Genomic DNA, 18,551 nt, shown 5'->3' with positions numbered 1-18,551 from the left:
TGGACAAACATAAAGTCGACACAACGCCATTTGATTCAATTACAGACGATAGACCCCTCGACCAATCTAAACCCGTGACATAATTAAGCAATCTACCTACAACAAAAATGTATCCAATGACTTGCCTTTTGTTCCAATTTAAAATTCGTATATATATTTACTGTTTTGCCGATGTCGGACATATAGTGTGGTATGACCCCATCTATGATACACTTCAAGCGAATGGAAGTAGTTTTTATTGACTTCCGGTGGGAAATAACAATAATCGGTGTCAAACTCGGATCGATTTTAGCAAATAATCTTTGGTTGTTCATGATTTGAAGTACATTCCGGTTTTTTTCCATCATGCCGACCCCATCTATGATACACTTAAAGCGGATTCAAGTAGTTTTCATTGACATCCGGTTGGAAATACCAATTTCCTCCGGTGTCGAACTCGGATAGAATTCACTTTAGAGACATCTATCATGCAGTACCACTTTTTGTGGCTTCTGAAGCATGGCAAATGTTTCGTGCAGTCACTCTTGGGTTATTGGAATGTTCTGTCATGAGATTCAAGACAAATCTGACATTTGTAACAAGTAAACAAGGTTAATATTAACTTAAGTAAGTCGCCAGAAACGAAAACAACGAAATTCCTTTCTTGGAAATAAATACAACGCGGTTCACTACATCAGCGATGCACCATCCTCATCCCCCTGCACATCCCTGATCACATTGCTACATTATTCCGGCAACTGTCCCGCCCCGTTCATCCTGTTTTACAACTGCATTCTGTGAGTTGAGTTAAAGCACGTGGGTCAGGCAGAGTAAGACTATGAACAGGAACATAAATGCCTTTGTCCAACTGCCAACCAGTTTGTTCAGTGGCAGGAAGGCTCGGGGGTTTGGTCATGTACGACTGTGTAATTCACAAGCTTAGTAATGATCACGCCTTCGAAAAGTTCCTGAAACAGTTGATTATAGGATCGTCACCATCAAGCTTAAGGTATAGACAATAATCCATATTTTCTTTGCGATGCCAACAAACTTACCTCCCCAGTCAGCAGCGGGGAGTTGTGAAATACAATCAGGCCTCGACACTGGTTGAGCCTTTGCACCTTCAACAGCATATGCTATCCTGTTTGATACAGCACAGGCTACAACACACAGAGTTCATAGCATCTATAGCTGAGTGTCTAGCCGGAAGTGTGTGTTTGATCACTTGACACTGATGCCCTCACAATTCTCCTGGACCTTGTCTCACAGGGTCGTCCCGGTATTTGTAACTGAGAAGGCCGCGAAATACAGAGATCTAGAGATAGATGTGATCGAGCGTGTGTCATTAGAAGTAACAAGTGTCAAAGGCTGATTAGACTTCACAACTTCTCTGGTGCTGATTGGAGAGGTAAATTTGTGGGCATCACACAGAAAACATGGGTTAGTGCATCATTGAAGCTTGATGGTGATGACCCTGTTATCATCTGTGTCAAGTCGCTTGGCGAAAGTGTCATCTCAAATAAGCTGTTGAATGGTGACATCCTCATCTGGTCCAAAAAACTTGCAAGGAGAGATAGTGCCACCGACTCGTGCTGCATTATATCACAGGGGCAAAGTATGCCGCGATACGCAACAAATCGTACCTAACCAGATCCTGAAACTTCTTGCCATTTCACGAAAGCGGCTGTCAGTTGGAAAGAGGCATTTATGTTCCTGTGCCGAATCTTGATTTGTCTGCCCCTCGTGCTGTAATTGAACTCACAAAATGTGGTTGTAAAACTGGCATCACGGGACTATGCAGTTGCCGCAAAAATGGTCTACCTTGTAGACGTGTTTAGATAGGGTCTTTACCAATATGATCAGGGATGTGCAGGAGGACGAGGATGATGAATGGTTACTGATGTAGTGAACGGCAATGTAGGATTTTTTTGTTCCCTTTCTAGTGACTTCTGACTTTTTAAGATTTTTTTTGTTTTTGATAACTTGTTTGCTTGTTACAAATGTCAAAGTGTCTTGAATCTCATGACTAAACATTCAAATGTAGGATTTTTTTGTTTCGTTTCTGGTGACTTCTGACTTTTTAAGATTCTTTTTGTTTTTGATAACTTGTTTGCTTGCTACAAATGTCAAAGTGTCTTGGATCTCATGACTAAACATTAAAATCACCCAAAAGGGACCGCACGAATCATTTTACCATGCTTTAGAAGCCACAAAAAGTAGTACTGCGTGTTAGATTTCTCTAGGCTGAAAGACCTAAATTCGGTATTCCCCATCGGAATTCAATAGAAACTACTTCCATTCGCTTTAAGTGTATTATAGATGGAGTTGGCATGATGACAAAGCCTAGAATGAACTTCAGATCATGAAAATCCAACCACTGCCATTATTGGCGGAGACAGCCATGTACGACTAGGTTAGAAGGGTCTGGTATCAAAAAAAGGGCCCTCCCGGAGGTGTCAAGGGGTGGGAAAATTTGAACTCTAGAATGGGGTCGGCATGATGAAAACCCCCCAGAATGAACTTCAGATCATGAAAATCTAAAGAATATTGGCTGAATTCGATCCGAGTTTGATACCGGAAATTTGTACAGGAAGTAAATGAAAACTACTTACAATAGATGGGGTCGGCATGATGAAAAAACACAGATCATGAAAATTTAACCATTATTGGCGGACATTGGCATAGCCTCGGTCAGGGGGATTCTGATTTCACCCCCCCCCACCCCTCACCTCCAGAGAGGTCAAGGAGTCGGAGAAATTTGAACCCAGACATTTTTGGATAGCTTGGTCCAACATCAACCCAAAACATGCCATGCCACACAAAGAAAGCAAAGTACGCTTTTCGAAAAGCTTGAAACTTATTTGTCACAAATACACCAGTTATTTTGCCCTTATTGTATGACCCAGTTATTGTCGATCCAGTATGGTCCAGTTTGGTGACACGTTTGACGCTCCATGTATTTTTTCAACCAAGAAGCTGTTAGTTAGGCTGTAATTAGTAATGTTATACAATTTTATGTGATAATGGAGAGTTCTTAATTCGATACTTAAGGCCCCTCGTTATTAATTTCCAGATATAGTTACCAGAAAAAGGAAATGAATCAATGTGCTAATTCCTTTTGGGTGTTTAACGACCGGTAAGATTTGGGTTTATGTCTGCTAGTTCTTCTAAAATATCACTTAATGGTGCCAGATCAAAAGTGGTAATGGTGCCAGATCAAAAGTTGTAATGATGCCACAAATCTTTTCTTGGCGCTACTTATGCAGGAGAACCACACCACCCATAAATAAACCAAAACCCAGAAGACAAACGTGCGGACCAGACACACCACAAAAGACATTGACATTAATAAACAATAAAAGTACTATCAAATGTACTGAATCGATATTCCAGACGACTTCAAGAAACAAAAGCACGTGACCCTTGAATCAATCCTAACAAGTAGTTTAATTTAGTATTAAAATCGATGGTATCAACAGGAAATGGTCTGGCCAGATAAAATAAGATACTGGAATGTGGTATCAAATGTCATGACCAGCAATGTCGCTACATATAGAACAGTAATATACATGTATAGCATTCTCCTGTGAAGGGGTATATTACAAGGCTTTACTAAGTGGTCAAATTACAATCATCAGTCTGAGTACACGCCCGATTAGTTGCTTTCTGAAATTACTTTTCTGCTCCGCCTGGACTAATGAAAAAGGCATACATCATGCAGTATGCAATGAAGTAAATTTGGCTCGCACAGCGGAGATCTGGCCTACTCTTATTTCCATTCCCGACTGCCAATGGTTCTTTTACGTGGACTACACGGGACCTCGGTTATTCGTCCATCCGAACGACTATACATTGTCCCTTGCCGGACCTTCCGTCCTACACGACTGACCAGGCGGGACCATGCCGAAAAAAAAGATGACCTTTCTCGGCTAACACCGGAATCGAAGGCGGGAATTCCAGATTAGGGAGCCGACTTATTACATTGGTTTCTATCAATGATCAATCCACGGGGATTTACTATATTGAAATTGAAAATTATGTCGTCATATCCGGGAATAAACCACCATCATATTGATGTTATCTTGCCGTGAAAATATAGGAATCTAACATCCAACAATTAACTTTTTATAATCATTACACGAGTCGTGTACCCTATGGTTTCCGGTGTCATTTTGTAATGAACAAATAAAACATACAAGACAATGTGGAAATAATTAGTAAAGTGTGATTCACAAACGACAAAATAATAATAAAAATGTCTAGAATGGACTAAGCAGGTGTAAGCGACTGTCGTTCAATTTGAACTGATCACGTATTTCATTGAACATAACTGATTAGAAAAAAACAATATTTCTTTTTTAAAATGAATATAAATTACTTAACATACATTCACATAACATTTGTATATGCTTTTAGAACCACTTTCTTCTACTTTAAGATAGTAGTATCTATTTCAATAACGTATTACTGACAATGATTTGAGACCATTAACACTCCATAAATTTTATTAATCATTGTATGTCTATGAAGTGCCATGTCCGATGATGACATATACACGTTGGTCTTGAAAGAAGTGTTGCCCTTTTTATTGTCATGGAGATCGAGGGTTAGTTGTATTAAAAAAAAGAGATCAAGATTGATTACGCAATGTGTCTGCAAAGCTCAGACCGCACTTAAAATTGAAAATAAAACCGTTTTTTTTCGTTTAATGGTTTAAAACCCGACAAAGCATAAAATACGGAATATAAAAAATACAGAGTCGAAATAGTCTTTGATTTCCCTGATTTCTTGTAATTTAAATTTTCATAATATGTTTTAGATGTATTGTCTTTGTCTGTTTGTAGTTCAAATTCCATATAAGAAAAAAATATTGATATAGATGAACATACCGAGTTTTTAATAAGTTCTAAGAGAATGTTATTTCCTTAGGAAAGATTCCCTCTCTTTTAAATTATATCCAAATGCAAACCGACAAAGGGAAAGGATGTGTGCTTAAGGGTAAATTAGGCAGCTATTATAATTCCGAAGTGCATTAGCGATTGATCAATATGTTCAAAGGTTTAGTTAAGATTCGTGGGGCATATTAATGAGTAGTCTATATTTGATAACAGTGATACAATAAACAAGAAGTGGTATTATGTAAACTCCGCCAAACTAGTTCACAGATTCCTACATTATAGATTAAAGCTGGATAAAGTCGTCCGTATATTATTCATACTTTCTTTCGTTTAATAAAGGTGTGGTTTCCCTTGTCAGTGGTGCAGGAATGATGGCCTGGTAAGAAACAGCGTCAACATTCGGATAGGACAGAACAAAATTAGCATGCGCGTAAAAGAGCCCTTGACAGCGTTGGTGGGCACAGTAGTCAGTAATCGTTTCTGATTACTAATATACTCACTTACAATGAAGGGTATTACTCTAAACAGTATTGTGTGCTTCAGTGCTTTTACAACAACCCCGACCTAACATGGTGGAGATGCCAAATTGTTAATTATTTCACTATGAAACAGATTTCATAAGATTTTGGACTGGTTTTTGATTAAATTTGTTTCTTTGTTAAAATACTATGACAATTATGGAAAGATGGATTTTTAATTCAGAATATGGATTTACATAATGTGAGTTGTGCCAAGTAGGAGTAGAATGTTTAATTTGGTAAAGATAGGCGTACTATGACATTGTTTCAGAGATGGATTTTTAATACAGAAGTTTTGTGTTCCATATTTTATGAACTTTGTTTTTCATGAAAAGTCATGATTTAAACTGAATTGATAGCGACAGTGTACCACGCTGGACTTCCTTTAAAGTGCTTCATCAATATTTTATTCTAGGGCAGGGTGCTTACTACTTACTTTATTGTGTTTTTGTTATCAGGCCGTGTCGCAAACTTTAACCTGAATCGATTACCAATTAACGTTTTTATTGTAATTCACACACTGGAACGTGTTTATTAGTCACGAATCGAGATAATATCTTAGAACTCTGACAATCTTAACATTCGCTTACATTTATGTCACTCATTAATATTGAGAGAAAACCCTTTTCTTCAATTCTACACCAAAAAGTCAACAAAAGGGGGGGGGGGGTAAAAATAGCTTTGGCCCTTGTAACGGCGTTGGAGTAATTGATGAGCTGTGTCCTTTTAATTTTCAGGTTGTCTATGTTAGTTAGGTGGCGAATATGATATTAGCATGTCTTTCTTCCGCATTGGCAACAACCTAAAGAGAATAGTTCATGGAATAAAGGAAGATGGAATGGGGGGGGGGGCGTTTTTAAGTTGTCTTCGGATTAATTTACTCAATATTAGTAAATTGCGATTTAAATAGCCACAGTTTAATGAATGTAATTACTTACCTATTTATGTATAAGTTTATTTTGTTCATTGCGAATGCCATTTCAAGGTAGTTTCGGGTAAATTTCGTGTTATGGCTAATCTAAAATTCGAACATTTAGAATTATCTCTCATTATTAAAAAGAACTATCTGTCCACTTATAATATTTCCAGAAAACAGTTACCCTTTCAAATTCTAAAATTGGAACATTTAGAATTCTCTTTCATTATTAAAAAGAACTATTTGTATCCACTTATAATATTTCCAGAAAACAGTTACCCTTTCAAGAGTGTGTGAATTTGAAACAGACATTGGACTAGCCTCCAATAACCAATAATTAAAAATTCAGTTTATGAGAAAACGAATGGTATGGGGGTGGCTAGGATTGGGTACTGTACATGTATATCAAAACTGTCTAACCCTATATGACGTATATGATTAGAGTCATATACCAAGCTGTCCATGATAACACAATCTTTTTTGATCTAACAAAGTGACGAATTGGGGCTAATGTGAAACGTTCCATTTTCTTTTTTTTAATAAAATGATGAATGTGGCTATCATGAACTTTGCCCCTTATCAAAGTCAAAGTTACCCCCAGTAACAATTAAACTGGTTTGGCAAGACTAACCGAGCAGAGTGTAACAGTATCATGAGATACACTAGTTTTGTCATGGACTAGGAACCAGTCAAAATCTTGCCCAAAAGTAAGGAAAAAAAACAACCCCCACCCCCCAACCCCCCAAAAAAACACGGTAGTCTGCCTTTTACTATGAATAATTGTTTTTTTCCAAAATACTGTAGTAATTTAGTGTTATTGGAGATTACATTTTTAATAATTAAAAAAGAATAATTCATGAATAGACATAAATAAAAATAGTGACACAATTCTGGGGTTAAAAATGAATAACAGTCAGGCGACGGAAAGGGTTAGACTCATTACTGTTTCATTCCACATAGGACTACATAAATTGATTTGGAATTCTATAAGCCTAACATGGCTAGACTTTTCATTGTTTTGTGTCAAAAATTGATGAGTTCATTTGCTTGTATGTGCTGATAATTCACCTTGTAGATAATGTTCTATTGTCGACACAGGAAGTGAAAACTGAAACTAGTAAAGAAGCCGACTTCAATGAAAAAATTATATTTCGATAGCTAAATCAAAATAACAAAGCAGATCAGTGGGAAAGGAACTCATACAATATGTGTTATACTGAGAAATTCCGGTATCATCGAAACATCCACAAACACACGACGATTGACGTCGAGTTGTTAGATATCTATTGGTCATTATTTTTCGAATGAGAAAATCGAGTAACCCGTTCGGAAATTTGGCGGATATCATCAAAATTTACTTTGGTTTTAAACGACAAAAAATACCCCCGAATGAATGAAATGGTGTTAACTACCTACATTTCAGCTCTGATCCGTCTAGTGAAGACGAAAATACGCGATACAGTGTACTATGGGGGAAATTTTGCCCTGGCAGCATTTGAGTTCCATGTCATGGATTTTTTTACGTGCACATCAAGTTTTACTCGTAACCTCGGTTTGTTCGTCCCATCGGAACGACTAGACGATGTTCCTTGCCATACCCTCTGCTTTCCACCACGGACAGGGGTAAATCACGCTAGGAAATTGTGTCAAAAGTAAAATAAAGATATGGGAAATTGATAGTTATTGTACTTGCTTTAAATTGCCTCATGTAATTATGTCCTTATTTTATTTGTAACTTACATAATGAAAATTGATACTCATTGTTCTTGCTATAAATTTCCTCAAGTAATTTTTTTGAGACATGTTTCCTGTAAAGTTTACGGACTAATAAATATTAACTAGTGTCTTGAATAACCAATTGTTTCTTTTTTTCGCTTGTTCATAGTTAGTAAATCCATAGGAAAGCTTTAAAACTTGTTTTTGGTTAAACATTGTGACTGGAGCGAGGTTTACTGAGAATGTGTAATATTGTTAGATCAAAGATCGTCTATAACTATATACCAATAACCATCTGTTGTTTAAGTATCGCCCGTTTACCATTACATTCTCCATATCAATACTAATTTATTGATAAACCGGGTACAAACGAATCCATTGTTTGCAATATTATTTGAAAGTCTATTATATTAATGTTAATAAAAAATATATCAAAGGACAATATTGGCGCCAGTCATTATATGTGATAGAACTGGTTAAACACGTTCCAAATATAATTTTATCACAGAGATCATTGCTATGATAGATGCGTAATCAATGCTTCAACAATCGGAAGTGACGAACGCAAAAGGAAAACATCTATATCCCTCTATATAACTGACTGTAGTGACAGTCAATTTTTTTTATGAATTGTCAGATATCCTTTCACAGTCTCAAACAACAACGTATAGTCTTCGAAGTCTTTCTTTCCCCAGCATAACGTCAGACTCTTGCTTTATCCTACACTGAAAATTTATTAGTAGAGCTTTTTTAAAATCCGATAGAATCCAAGCCGGGGCATTATCTAGTGTTAGTATTTTTATTTTGTTTTCTTAAACATACATTATGCAAGGGTTAAATCTGCCTATTTCAGGTCTTTCTTTTGGGCCAGAAATGTTATCCAAATTATTAATTAGACATTAATTAACTTATCCAGACCATAATCAACTCTCGGTGTCATCGCTAGCCTGCGATGTTTATTGGATTTGTATCCAATTTGCTGTTCGACTTCCATTCATGTTTAATCATGAAGTGGATAATCGAGACTAAGTTTTTTATCGTACTGACTTTAGTAATGATGATCGAGGCTAGGCCGAAAATTCAATCGCTAAAATCCCGGTTCAGAGTGGATCAATTTGACTGAAATTTTCAGCAAATTTCCTTTACATTATCTAGTTTTAACTAATACAGTGAGAACTGCCAGCTCTGTATCTAATCCCCCATAATGTATCTTTAATTAAATATTAAATAATCAATCTGAGTACATATTAGTGTGGATTAAGCCGTGAGAAATTTGATAAAAGCGAATAATGTAAATGGCGCATCGTGATTATTTGTGGACATTTTTTTTACATAGGCGAAAGGGTTTAACGTTTACTCTATACAAACTAGGCCAATTGAGGACTAACATATGGTTCAGTTTTATGTAAATAATTTGCTTGCGCATAGCTGTGTTTGGCAGTGGGGTGGGGGGGGGAATCGGAAGTACCGGGGAAAATCCATGGGTGAGGTAGGCGACACTGCTCCTTGTTACATACAAGTGTGGGATCGAAACCCTGACACATGACTCAATAACAGACCCTATAATCTATAACACACGGTTAGGCACTCCCACCCTTTATATCGACGTTGTTCGTGTTCAGGTGGGACTATTATTTTCAATTTATAGTAGCAATTGTTTATTTTTGTCAGTTTTTAAACTTGATATCACTATGCAGACTGGGAAAAACCTGTAGCACATTATGCCATTCCACATTAAAAGCGCTTATGGCTATTACAGATACATTATGTAAGATTTAAATAAAGAGCTGGCAGTTCTCGCTTTAATAATTTAAAAAAAGATAATAAACAAGAAAAATATAGAAAAATATTTCAGCCAAATTGCTTTATTTTAAGCGAAGTTATCAGTATTTGAAGTTTTCATAAGACTAGCGAGGACTGGATTTCCATTGCTACCATTGTTGCCTTAATAAACAAAGTCTCGATTATCCAGTTCTAAATTTAATCATTACAAGGCGATCGTGTTTCAATCCATTGGATATGGGCTTGTCATGTGAATAAATTAATAATTAATAATTTATGTAACATTTCAGGCCAAAAGAGAGACCGACAATGGGAAGATTTAACTCGTAGATAATATATCTTGAATGATTTGTATTTTAACAAATGCATTTCGACATACAAGCGATTACCAGGCTGGTTAAAATTCTATACTTGTACGACTGTCAGTAACTGAACTGTAACAAAAAAATGAAAGAAAATATATCAAAGTCAATTACTGGAGAATAACGGAGATTCTGTGAGTGATCGTAGTGTCGTCTTAAAATGTTTCCGATTACAGGAACAGTAAGAGATATGTTACTGAATTACACTAACGATTTTCTTGCAATATTTTATTCTTGCAGCAATCTTGCATTGCAATTTTGAGGCAGCGAAATATTTGAATACACAGAACGAATGATCAGTTGTAAAACTAAAAAGCATACGGGAATCAGATCAAGGTAGTCAACCACGATCCGATTTTCATAACTGTAAATTTGGGGTCTAACTAATAACATACCATAGCACTTAACGTTTCGCTAAAGGTCCCCAACAAGAAAATATATGCTATAATATTTTAACACGTCATCTCTAACATTTATATGATTTCATCCAAATTGAGAAAAATTTTGGATAATTGAAATTTTGACAGAGGGACCTAATACCATCAAGGAAGAAATGAAATGGGGTGAAACGTTCTCCGACTAGGCTAATGAAGACGGACATACGCCATACAGTGTGCTGTGGGGAAAACTTTGCCCGGCCAGCGGTGCTATCGTCTATTTTTATATCGTATTCAAACTACCAAGGGTTCTTTTACGTGCACGCCAATGTGTACACAGAACCTTTGTGTTTTGTCCCACCCCACGACTATACCCGTTGTTCGATACTAAACCGGGTGATAAGGGGGAACCACGCCAGAAAATTCCGATGAGTTTTCTCGGCCAACACTAGGATCGAACAAGGTTAGCGAGCCAACGTATTACTCACTGAGCTCCCAACAGGGAAGAGGAAGAACTAAATCTTACATTGGATAAACTAAACCCACAGATAACCGTATGATCGATTGATATGTCATGTAACTGATAAGAAAAAAATATATATTGTACCTAACATACAGTTATACCTGTTTTCTGGAGTCTATAAATAGTTTATCCAATGTATTCTTTACTTCCTACAATTCATAACTTTTAATGAAATCATTTAAATTTTAGATTTAATGTGTAGGATGTGCATATCTAAAACATAGCTTTCTGTGTCACTCCTTAGGATATTTCAGGCTTTCTCGACACATGTTCTTGTCAGTCCATGTCGGCAATAGTAAATTCCATACCCAGACCCCCCCCCCCCCCTCACACACACACACACACCTTTCACATTTGAGTGGATCACATGTCAGTAGTGATTTACCTAAAATAGATAATGCAATTCTTCTGATATCTGCTTTACCTTCAAATGAAAACCGTAAGTGCACCCATAAAAATGTATCAATAGCGAACATGGCCGTATATCTAACGGAAGACCAAGAAGGTTCCCACCAAGCTCTCACAGATATCTAAGCCGACAAAATACCGAGGTTTTTTCTAGCTTATTGAGTTCGTTCCTCTCGACATCGGCTTAGCCTTACTCAACTCAAAACATCAAATTACCCCCCCCCCACACACACACACAATTCATTTCGTTATTTGTATTAAAACATTTATAGTGGCCTAGTATTTCAAGTATAATAATGTACAGAGTATATAAAATCGGTAATAAAACCAGTGATATTTAAGGGGACGCATTTTCCTACATTATATAATGACCACTATCGATATCCCAAATCGAAGTGTCTAATTCTTTATAGTATTTTCGGGCGGAGTATCAAGAAGGCGCTTACAAATTGCAAGGATCTTTTTAATGGGAAAAATATATAAACCTTCTTATGAAGTGCTAATGGATGCTTCAGTAATGCCCTTTAGATTATTCTAGCGTATTGATCATTATTACACAAAAAGGCCATTAATCATTCTGAACTTACAGATATAACAAAGTACGTTTTATATACTAAACGGCAATCAATCAACAATGAAATGTACTTTCCGTTAGAACATAATTGAAATGTGATGTTATATAAAGAATAATTGTTTAGTTCTTTATTCAAATCATTTTGCTGGTGTAGGCAAAACCGAAACGAAATAATACATCCGACTGCCTTACGCAGTTTTGGAAGGAATGGAATGGAATGAAGGTAACATATTTTTGTAATGTCCTTAAGATAAATCCCCTTGCACGTTGTAGTTGTAGACAATACTCTTCACATGTAATCAGGGTAAAATTAAACAGATAACTTAGTCTATAAAATAAACGGCATTACATTGACAGACCAGTCTGAGATCGAAACTAAGCTTATTGAGTCTACGACAGACCTTATAATTAAAAACAATCGCTTCAGACCACCCAACGAAGAAAACAAGTATTTAGCATGGTGATCACATACTGATAACAAATTGAGACTTTCAACACGTTTTAACAGGCAATCTATATTTCGTTTGGTTTCTTTACTTTCGATGGCCTCCAATACATTAAGATCTGACCGGTTGTAAACAAGATGTCGACGCCCATGAAATTAATTTAAGAATTGTCATTTCAGAAAAATCTATCTGCATTGCCTGTTCAAAATTTCTCTCATGTTTGTCTATAATAAGGGTTGAACTCTTTCTTGACTTCAGATAAAAGAAAACTGTTTCATTGCCCATGCGTAACCGGGAGTTTTATTTCATGTAGTTGATTTTCCTGTACAATTTCGTCAAATTGCCCACACCCCCGTACGCTGACCACTACGATATTCTGGGTGTCCCAGACTAGTCTACCCACAGTTCCACACACCGCACGCTAAAAACTCGACGCAACAGACCATGATTGGCTAATCCCCTACATCAACCAGAACGCGGCTTAGGCCTATTTAACAAATTTTACAGATCCTCGTGTAGTAAAGACAAGTAAATCGTAATTTTGAACTTTAAAAAATGAAACTAAATAGGATCTATACTTTAATGAGATTGATATCCAGGTTATTTTGTTCATTTTAGACATCTCTTTTAGATCATACTAAAAGCATGATCAATTGAAACTGATTTTAAGAAATACAAAGACAAAACAAATAATAACGTTTGTTTTGCAAAAATAATTTGCAGATACTAAAGGTTATCAATGATCTAGAAAAAATAAATAAATATAAAATCCCACCCTCGTTTGGTATCTTGGTTGAGAAGATAGATAATCAGTTTTATGTACACACATATGTTATCAGCTGTCTATATATTTAATGAATTTTACCCTGTGGTGGTAGCATCATTCAGATTCTTATTGTTGCTCACACTACTCCCCGCTCTCTTCTCGTGGGGAGTTATTTTTTGACCGGAATCAGCCGTTCATGACCGCAACTTGACTAAGCTAGACGGCATCGAACATGTTAAAGGGGATAAACCAATAACTCAATATTTTCCATATTATTCGAAATAAAAAAACACAAATTAGATTCCAATATTGGTCAATTTCAATCAATATTAATGTTGTTATCTTTGCGTGAAATATAGGATCCTAATATACAAAATTTAAGACACAATGAAAATCTTATAATTAGTACACGAGTTGTGCCATTTGTAATGAACAAAGAAAACATATCCTACACAACAATGTGGAAGTATTTAGTTATAGCAGATTTACTAACGACAAAATAAAAAAAAACGTGTAGAAAAGTCTGAGACAAATCTGACAAGCCATCTGCCAAATCACGAGCTGTACAAATTGTCGTGTGGTTTGGGTGGAGCTTATGAAAGTCCGTTATCACTTTAAAGGTAAAAAAATCCAGGTATTGTCCATTTGTTATAAGGAAGAGTTATAACACTATAGGGTTATTTTAGGTCTAAGAAAAGTGTTCTGTTTAATATAGAAATCTTTACCTACATGATGTGTGACGAAAACTAGGGTAATGAAGTAGCTTGCATTATCCTACTACTAACTTAGAGTCTAGACTTAGACTAACTCACAGACACTTATGTCAGTACCCATTTCTGGAAAGTAGGGTACTATCGTCCAGTCATCTCGTGCACGGATTAGTCCAATGAAATAAAATAAGCTTGACGTTAAACGGTGTCTATATGAAACACTTACCCAAAAATGGTAATTGCCCCGCCCTAATAGATGACGCGTTACATTTTCTATATAGGAAAGAGCGGATTTGATTTACGCTCAGACAATCATTCGGAGCTCAAGGGGAACATACCTATAGCCTCCTCGGCTTAGAGGCTAGGGCGAACACATCATCCTAGCGCGAACCTTATGTAGAACTAACAAGAAGTATGTGGCTCTTGCCACGTTCAAGCCGTTAGGTCTGAGTTAGAAAGGATATTAAACTCAGACCGTGGAGATTTTAATAACTCGAAAAGTAACTATCATAGATATTGTAGTTTCGTGTATGTAACCTTTGTATTTTTCGGTATTCGTTAGATAAACTTAGTAACAACATAAACGGTGCGGTGTCCCAGAGTCAATTAATTGATGATTGAGATAATTGATCCAATAACGTGAAGTCCAAGCAGGTTCTAGACGATCATCTGTCCCCATAGTGTCACAGAGTCCTATATCGACATTTTCGATCGCACGTAGCAGAGTTATTCCACCCATAGTTGTGAACGCCATACAGACCACAGTTATATTTCCGGCCATAGTTTGACTTTTATAGTTTGTGAATGCAAAACTGAAATGAAATGGGTTTGACGTCCTACTTTTCTGCACCAACTGGCCTAATGCAGACGGGGATTAGAAATGCTATAGAGGAAATTGTCTGCGGCATCAATACTGTGGAAGCATACATTAAGCATCAACCAGAAATTCAGATAAAAGACAAAGGTCTGGGCCCTGTTTCACGAAATTTTAACTAAAGATAAAATCCAAATTTTAGTAGATACTTCAATTTTGATTGGCTAAGCACTAAAATCAATCTAATATTATCCAATCCAATTACTAAAATTTGGATTTTATCTTAGTTAAAATTTCGTGAAACAGGCCCCAGGACTTTTTGTTTCTGACTTTTTGTTTCTGACTTCGTGAGGTTTTTTGAACTTTTCGATCGGATGATTGAATTCTCAAATATCCTGTGGGATTGCAGAGAAAGAACCCTATCAATTTTCAAAATTGTCACATCGTAAAGTTAGAATACACTTTGCGTATAGTTGTCTTTCCTTTCATAGTTTGACTGATAAAGAGGAGGTCAGAGTTCATCGTGACATTACTTTTAAAACTTGCCGAGCCGGATGTATTGACAGTGGATTTTAGGGTGTATTCCCACGAAGGCGCAGTTACAGAGCGTGACCAAAATTAATCCTTCCCGTGAAGGCGCAGATATCGACTTGTCGGCTTTCGTTTGAAGAGAGGCATGTTGCTTTTAGGACCCAATTAACGGTGTTAAAGATTTTATGAATTTATGTTCACTCTGAACCAACAACACTCTGGTAGGATGGCATGCAAGAATCAAGAAGCTAGTTGGAAAAGCCCATCCGAATGGTTTTGAAATGATCACATTTTTACAACAAGAACAAAATATTAACCACCAAGGAAGAGATATAAATATGCTCAAATCCAAAGCCAGCTCCAGGAATTTAAAGGAAGATACGAGGAAGAGGAATTGACTTCGGTCGAGTATTTAGACAAGGTGTCTTATTTGGCGAAATTAATATAATTTTTGTTATAGTGTAGTTATGTTTTCATTTCTTATGCCAAAAATGATGCTAAAATGTTGGTTAATTAGTTACATTGGGGATTATGAAAGTGTAAATTCTTATCTTAACGATCTATAACACCATTGTTACGATTTTAATCCATTTTAATCTCTAGATGCTGGAGTCCCGGGGTGTTCTCATCCAGCTCAAAATATTGATTAAGGGGATTAAGGGTTTAGGGCTGGGGGATTATGGTCTGTAGCTGAAATGTGTTCACCTAATTAGATATGGATTAACCATATATGGATGTGAACTGTGTTTAATAAGTGTCATGTGAACTGTGTTTAATGAGTGATTTTTTACAAAGTAATGAATCAAAATAAGAATTGTACAGCTCAGTGCTAACGGCATTTCTAGGCCAAAGAAGAAAGCCTACCGTGAACTAGAAGAGAGACTTCAAGCATTGACAGATCAGTTCCGAAATGGTCAAAGAGACATCATGCTTTATGTAGATGCGGTATCTCATCTTGTCCATTTAGTGTAAAAAGTATGAAATGTTTACTTGCCCATATGAAATATATATTTTTAATGTTGATGCTCATTTCATAGTGCTATTTAGTTATTTATTTTTTATATTACGTTTTTCCATTTATATTAAAAGTGTTAAAATAAACATGTTTTATTATAATAAATGTTGAATAAAACATTATCAAGTGATTTTGTTTTACTATTAGGTTTAACCTAATGAAATAAACAGTGCCCAATGTGAAACAGACTACAGCTAATCCTTCTTTAGAAATTCCAATTAACACCTTAGTCACGCTAACATGATTATTTAAGTTTTGAGCTGGGTGAGAATGAACCGGATTCCAACGAAGTCGTCTAAAACGACCTAGTTTAATCCGTTACGGTCAATAACTGCGCCTTCGTGTTAATAAAACGATTTTAGAACTAGTATGGGCTACTTTGTTTCTGGTGAGCGTCTATGTTTTATAACCAGATGTGTATAGTTATTTTCAGCGTGATGTTATTCAGAAATACATCCGCATAAAAATATTTCTTTCTGAAAAAGTTAAAACAACAATGCGATCATAGTGTAACTTTGCGAAGTCTAATTAAAATTGGGTCATATACCTTAGTTATTATTTTTTTGTGTATTTACGGCGCGTGACTTTTACGGAATTTGGAATTGATCTTAGTAATAGCCTTGCGGTATGACCGAACAATTCCCCAAAATGAATCCTCAAGCACATTAGAAATGAAATAAATGGGGTTTAACGTCCTAAATTTCTACATCAACCGGGCTAATTTTGGCTGGCATTTTCCCCAACCTTTCATTTTACGTGCAAGGCAGCGTGTACAAGAGTTCACGGATTCTCGTCCAAGACTGCACACTATTCCTTGCCAGGAATCCTGTCCTGCACCACTGACAAGAAACCAGTCTGGAAAATGCCAATCTTCCCTGAGCCAACTCCCGCAAGTATTTTATGTAACCAGTTGAGAAAGGGCTACCACCTGAAATGTGTCCTGGATTAAACCGTTAGACGTTACTTGTACAGAAAAGTGGGACGGTAAACGCCATTTCATTCATTCGTTTACTGTTTAGATAATGACTTGGGAGCCGCGGTGTCTTATAGTGATTAACAAGGATGTCTCGGGTCCGTTCCCTGTTTTGGACGAACGAAAAAATCCCCCCTGTCAGTGTTGCAGGAAGGAGTGTCTAGTCGTTGGGATGGGACAAATAACCTAGGTCCCGTGTACACGTAAAATAACCCTTGACTTGGAATTTGTTATAAGAGTAGACCGTAGTGCCGCTGTCAGGGCAAAATTTCCCTCATAGCACACTACATTGGGTATGCCCATCTTTATTTACGCGGTTGGTACAGAAAAGGAGGACGTTAAACCCCATTTCATTTCAATTGATTTATAAAAAAAAACTTACCTGTAAATACGATATAACTTTACACATCGCAGTGCCTAATATCCACATTCCCATATAATCGGCTATAACGGTGGGTGGTAAGCAAATCAAAATCACCAAAAAGTCGGCTAGAGCCAGATTCACTAAAAATATATTTGTTGGGGATCTCATGCGTGGATTTCTCCACACGGAAAACCAAACTAAGGCATTTCCTACCAAACCCATCACAAAAACAATAACAGAAAGACATATTAAAATCCATTCATAAAAACGTGTGTCTGAAACTTCAGCCTCCAAATTAAATTCTAAGGTGTCGTTTAATGTTTTGTTTCCGCTATTCGTTTGATTACCTTTATAAACGAGTTCCATTCTAAGTCAAAATTTCTATTTGTTTTAGAGTTTGTAATGAATAAAAAGGCGGTAAACTTTTGGCAACTTTTTTGTAAGGAATTTTCCAAAGTAAAAGCCTCGGAAATTTAAATTATATCCATATTTCGTGATTTTATAATTTGTTAGAAAACTTCCACATTGGCGCACTTATCCGACGCTCGCAACTCTGTATACGCTCGCGATATTAGTTATAACATAGCTTCGACAGAGCTGTTGCAATAAAGATATCGTCTACATTGCCAATCGATTCAGCAAAAGGTAATGGCAGCATAGCGATCGTTTAAAGCTACTCGGGTGAAATAGTAGTACTGTTAAGCTGCTTATTAAAGGTACATTGTGTAAGATTTAGATACAAAGCTGACCGTTCTTGTTATAATAATTCAAAAATAGATGATGCAAAATGAATAATGTTTGGAGTTTTGACAATATGTTGGACTGATTGTTTATTATCGTAACAATGGTACTTGTTATTCGAGATTAAATCATTAAATA

The 18,551-nt window shown here is 36.4% G+C and overlaps 1 protein-coding gene across 3 annotated transcripts in view; it reads right to left on the bottom strand.

Annotated features, from left to right (window-relative positions):
* The window catches only part of LOC126818937 (orexin receptor type 2), a 115,062-nt gene extending 96,796 nt beyond the window's left edge, over positions 1 to 18,266 (bottom strand). For all 3 annotated transcript variants that reach the window (XM_050546637.1, XM_050546638.1, XM_050546639.1), the window contains exon 1: positions 17,691 to 18,266. In XM_050546637.1, the coding sequence (XP_050402594.1) occupies positions 17,691 to 18,038 (348 nt within the window). In that variant the 5' untranslated portion in view covers positions 18,039 to 18,266. The remainder of the gene's footprint in view (positions 1 to 17,690) is intronic.
* Between the last annotated feature and the right edge of the window lie 285 nt (positions 18,267 to 18,551).

The sequence above is a fragment of the Patella vulgata genome, chromosome 4 (assembly GCF_932274485.2).
Source record: "Patella vulgata chromosome 4, xgPatVulg1.2, whole genome shotgun sequence".
Taxonomy (NCBI): Eukaryota; Metazoa; Mollusca; class Gastropoda; family Patellidae; genus Patella; species Patella vulgata.
Note: the sequence above shows the minus strand (reverse complement) of the source record. Positions and strands in the feature narration are given on the sequence as shown.